Source organism: Condylura cristata, unplaced genomic scaffold, assembly GCF_000260355.1.
Source record: "Condylura cristata isolate star-nosed mole 26May11 unplaced genomic scaffold, ConCri1.0 scaffold00021, whole genome shotgun sequence".
In the NCBI taxonomy this organism is placed as follows: Eukaryota; Metazoa; Chordata; class Mammalia; order Eulipotyphla; family Talpidae; genus Condylura; species Condylura cristata.
The window spans coordinates 30355655-30361248 of NW_004567122.1; the positions used below are offsets into that span (position 1 = coordinate 30355655).

A 5594-nucleotide genomic window follows, 5' to 3' on the forward strand; every position below is an offset into this window, starting at 1 on the left:
GGGTCAGGAGAGGTCTGCCACACCATGTGGTCACCTCCGGGGCAGGCGGGAATCGAACTCATGCAGAAGTGGCTTTAGCTTCTCAGTGCTTTAACCCGCTGCGCCACCAGGGAGGGCCTATACTTTACTATTTTATCAACACCTATATACTGTAGTTTATATTTATTCTTCCCGTCCACTAATCCTCACTTGATGTTTTCAAATGTACCATATATTCTGAATTTATTTATATTTTCCAATACAAATATTTTATTGTAGGCTGCAAGTTTTGATCGTTTTACTGGCATAAACTACTTTGTTACAATTATTTGCAAAATTACTACCTTAATTCATAACTTTATTATACTTTCACATTTACATTTGAATAACCCTTATTACATTAACAAAAAGCATGCTCTGGTCAATATTCTCCATGGTGAAGATGTGCCTTTTACTCTCTACAGAGTGAGGGGTTCAGCATAATATGTGTAATGCTAAATCTCCAATATTCAATGTTTATATATTACTCTTCATTGTACAGTACAGAGGTAGCTGGCAGTAGTTTATTTCTAACTTTTTCTAATTAATGCGTTTACATTAAATGTCTTCAACGTTTTTGTTTATTGGCTTTCAACTTTTAAAGTTTTTTTTTTATTTTGGCAATGATGGTACCTGTGTCAGTATGTATGATTAAATTTTCTGCAGAAGAAATAGCGCAGTTATTTACATAATTTACCTAGCAGTTCCTCATTGTCTACTCTTTATTTAGGCAAAAGGCATTGCTCTTGATAGTCCACTGTTAACTCTTTCATTTGAAGGATGACTGTAATTATGTTTAATAATGCTGATTTGAAAATCAGCTTTAATTTTAAGGAGATAGAAGAACTAGAATGTTTTCTAATGTACTTATATCAGTGCAATTAGTAGCTTTTCTAGTCATCTTAAGCAGGTTGTATGTATGACATAGTTTCCAAAGTGCAAGACAAGATTTCATTTGGTTTGTTAATTTTGTTACAGTATTACCAAAGAGAATGCAACTAATTTATCACTTTGGTTGTAGTGATTGAATTACATTTCTTTTTCATATGTAGATTTGATATTTTCTGTATATGTGCTTCATATTTTCTAGTAAAACCTTAACTCTTTATTCAAATTTAGAAACACCAAAAAAAAAAGATAATTGTGGCAGGAATTTAAAAAGTCATAAAACCAAAAATATATACCATAACTCAGTACATCCATGTCAGTACTTACTATGGCCAGTCTCCAACTTTTAGCAGTTAGAGAAGATTAAATAAGTTAAATGCAGAGTAAAATAATGTATTCATTGCTCTATCAAACAACTTTATGAAATATATGCTTTTCTTTCAGTTATTTGGGGGGATTCAAATTATCTTCTATCAAATAATTTCTTCTCTTTTACTAAGAGCTCATGTGAACTATAAAAGTCATATTTCCATAGTATTTATGTGTTCATAAAGTCTATATTTTACTTGTTTTTATTGTAGTATTGAATTGTTTTTTGGTGATGATTTAATTGTTTTTGTCAACTTTGTTTTCAATTTATATAAATTTATATTTTGCAGAACAGGTATAGGGGCACCTGCCCTCCAACATAAGATGTTGCTGGTTGGGCTCCCAAACTTCCAAAGACAGAAACCATTAGTTTGTGGCTATATTTATAATTCTTGTATGACTTACAATTCCTGTTGTTTCTTCTATGAGTATAAATATACCGAGTTATAATATATGTTTTTGGGGCTCTATGACTTTTTTCATAGGGTAGATTTTAAAAGTTTTTTTTTAATGAGGAACTTCCGATTAAACTGAGTACAATATATCTATAGGGTATACAGTCAAAGTAGATACAGTTAAACGTTTACTTTATATGAATATATAGCTCACTTTTCCCTCCCTTGCCACAGGTAATTTCCCATTAGCAAACTGAGGATTGTACCTTTTATTTATTTTTGGACTTGAGTGTTTTCTGGACTTACATAATTATAAACCTTCAGACCTAGCAACATCCTTCATACTTAGCTTTATTTCAACTTGCACATTAGAATTTCCGCTTCTTATATCTGGCCCTACTTGCAATCCTTTGTAATATCAGTGTGTCATTTGCAGACTTTCCAGTGATCTATCTTCATTTGTGCTATTAATGCAATAGAATTGTGTGTTTACTAATATAGTAGTAGTTATTTTATTTTGCCTTCTTTTGGATGTATTTCCTTTAAATATAGAAATAGTCACAAAGATATTAACATAAGGTAGAACTTTCTCCAGTAGCATAATAATCATAAATCTATGAAGAAGTATGTACAGGAAGAGGAAATTAGGGGGGAGTTTACAATGAGAAGTTGAAGGATAGAAAAGACAAATTTTAGAATGTCAGTCTGACAGTGGTTTCCTCTGGCTCCATTATTAAGACAGATATACATTTTAAAATTTGTGGACAATTTTTCCATTTAATTCAGAGATGTGAAATAAGATATTTTCTTAAATCAAAGATTGCCTTTAACATGCTTGCCAAAAAAGGAATTAGTCTATCTCTTTTAAAATAATGATACCTTATTTTTATGATCACGTTATACATACTCTTTATTACATGCTTATCATTAATGGCATAATTAGTGTGTTCACCTGTTTGAAAATGAATAACCAACCCTAACTTTATTGGTATACTATAATTATTAGCTTAGGGTAGCCTTGGGATTTGATAACTTTAAAAACTAGCTTTCATGTTCTTAATTAATGGAACAATCCTTTAAGCTAAAAGAGGAGTTGACTTTCAGCAAGGAGTCATTCATTACCAAAGTGGGAGGGTTATTATAGTCAGCATATAGTAGGAGGTTTATTTCTTAGTGGTCTCTTTTTTACTTTAATAATGCCCATGTCATAAAATTTCCTTTGCTTTCCTCTTAAATTTATACTTCCAAGGTTAAAAAAAAGAATTGAAAGTAGCTACAACCATAAATATTTCTGATAGATTTATGATAATTGAATCATATTTTAAAAGTGTTCAAAATGAACACTGAAGTTTACTTTTATGTAAAATCTGAGATTCGCTTGGGTAACTATTTTTTATAGTAGTATTTTTTTATTACAAAAGTTTATTTTTACATCATTTTGTACATTTTTTTCCCCATCTCGATTGTAATCCCCGCGGGTTTCCCATCACCAAATCACCCATGTGCCATCACCATAATCTCTCTTGGGTAACTATTTTATGACTTTTTTTTTAGTAGAGAAATTTGAGGTTTTCTAAAAGGTACCACCTTATTGAAAGGATTTCAGATGTTGATGAATTGGTTCCTTAACAGTCTTCAGATGACTGAAACCTTTTTACTCTTTATAGACAACACTGATGAACTTTATTGCAATTGATAACAGTTAGGAAAATTCTGATGTATTACTTCATATTTGAGATAAAAACAGGAAAATGAAATTGGATAGATTAATTTGATTTAGGATACCCTAGTCTCCTTACCCTTTTCTGGAATAAGATTTGTATAAACAGACTAATATAATGTGAATCCTGACTCAGTGGTTTTTTTTTTAGTTGTAAACATTATTTTTATAAAACATAATGAGTATAGTGGCAAATTTAAGTTGTCCTTTAAAGTGAAAATTCCAACATCCACCCTGAGCAGATAAAGTAATTGGGAAAAAAGCTCTGAAATCAAGAGGAAATAAATATACTTTGTATTTCCAGAAGCTGGTACTTGGTATCATAAGCATCAAATAAACTAAATCTTTGGATAAAATGGTAAGTAGCTTGCATAGCAGCATTGATTTGAAACATAATAATGTTGAGATGCAATTTAGACACTTGTATCCTGGGTTATCCTCTTCAGAATTGTACTTAATATTTAGAATAACAACATTGTAGAAGGATTCAGCTATAGAAAATTAGAGTGTTGGAAATATGAACTTTTCATATCATGATAAAAACTATTATAAATTTCTTAGAAGACTACCCATAATAGACACTTCTTCAAATTATAATTTTAATATTAAAACACCATTAAGAGTTATTGATCAAACATAAAGAATCAATAATGAAAGAATTAAAAGCCAATAAAGAAAAACATGGACAAATGTGCAAAACTTATGAAGACGCAATGAAAATGAGAATATATATGCCAACACACTTCCATTTCGAGCCACAGGATGTCGTTGTTCTCCAAGGAGAGAAAAAAATTAGGATTACCGGGACCACAAAGACGCTGGTCTCTGTTCCGGTGCTTTACAGACTACAAACATATCCCTATTGTTAAGCTCAGCTGGAAACTCAAGACCAAGGACTCAAAAGGACTGCACCTTTCAGCTCCTGAAACCTTGATTTACTCACCAGAAAAGAGAAGACACGATGTCAACTTCAGGACAAGTTGCCCAGGCAGCCCGGCGCCTGCTGCTCTCTCTTCTGCTCTTCGTTGCGTGGGAAACCGGCAGTGGCCAGGTCCGCTACTCGGTCCCCGAGGAGGCCAAACACGGCACCTTCGTGGGCCGCATCGCCCAGGACCTGGGGCTGGAGCTGGCCGACCTGGTGCCCCGCCTGTTCCGGGTGGCGTCCAAAGGCCGCAGCGACCTTCTGGAGGTAAACCTGCAGAATGGCATTTTGTTTGTGAATTCTCGGATCGACCGGGAGGAGCTGTGCGGGCGGAGCGCGGAGTGTAGCCTCCACCTGGAGGTGATCGTGGACAGGCCGCTGCAGGTTTTCCACGTGGAGGTGGAGGTGAAGGACATCAATGACAATGCGCCTGTGTTCTCTCTCAGAGAACAAAAGCTGCTGATATCTGAAACAATGGCTCTCGACACTCATTTTTCACTAGAGGGCGCCGCAGATGAAGATGTCGGAGCTAATGCTGTTCTGAATTATAGACTGAGCCCAAATGAGTATTTCTCTCTGGAAGTACCGAGCAACGATGAGCAGGTGAAACCTCTGGAACTAGTGCTAAGAAAACCTTTGGACAGGGAAGTCGATTCCGAGCTTCTCTTGGTGCTCAGAGCAACTGACGGAGGTAAACCTGAGCTGACAGGCACCACGGAGTTACACATCACGGTACTGGATGTAAATGATAACGCCCCGGTGTTTGACAAAGCCGTCTATCGTGTAAAATTACTTGAAAATTCAAGAAACAGCACACTGGTTATTAGACCCAATGCCTCAGATTTGGACGATGGTTCAAACAGTCACATTCTTTATTCCTTTGCAAAAGATGTCTCCCCTGTTACTAAAGCCTCTTTTCGCATAGATTCAGATACTGGAGAAATAAAAGTAAATGGAAAAATAGATTTTGAAGAAATGAAATTATGGAAGCTCCATATCGAAGCAGTGGACAAAGGCCACCCCCCAATGTTTGGTCACTGCACAATCCTGATAGAAGTCTTGGACATCAACGACAATGCTCCAGAATTGCACGTGAAGTCACTATCACCCTCTGTTGCAGAAGACGCTCTACTGGGCACTGTCATCGCCCTGATCAGCGTGTCTGACCGCGACTCAGGTGCCAATGGACAGGTGACCTGCTCGCTATCACCCCATGTCCCTTTCAAGCTGGTGTCCACCTTCAAGAACTATTATTCGCTCGTGCTGGACCGCGCCTTGGACC

At 35.7% G+C, this 5594-nt stretch overlaps 2 protein-coding genes across 2 annotated transcripts in view; both read left to right on the forward strand.

The window, feature by feature from the left end:
- The window catches only part of LOC101623200 (protocadherin gamma-A10-like), a 24600-nt gene extending 21224 nt beyond the window's left edge, over nt 1-3376 (forward strand). The window contains exon 8 of the mRNA XM_012727758.1: nt 3338-3376. Coding sequence (XP_012583212.1) covers nt 3338-3376 — 39 coding nt within the window. The remainder of the gene's footprint in view (nt 1-3337) is intronic.
- An 894-nt stretch (nt 3377-4270) lies between these two features.
- The window catches only part of LOC105853907 (protocadherin alpha-10-like), a 7539-nt gene continuing 6215 nt past the window's right edge, over nt 4271-5594 (forward strand). Inside the window, exon 1 of the mRNA XM_012727759.1 lies at nt 4271-5582. Within this exon, the coding sequence (XP_012583213.1) occupies nt 4352-5582 (1231 nt within the window). The 5' untranslated portion in view covers nt 4271-4351. The remainder of the gene's footprint in view (nt 5583-5594) is intronic.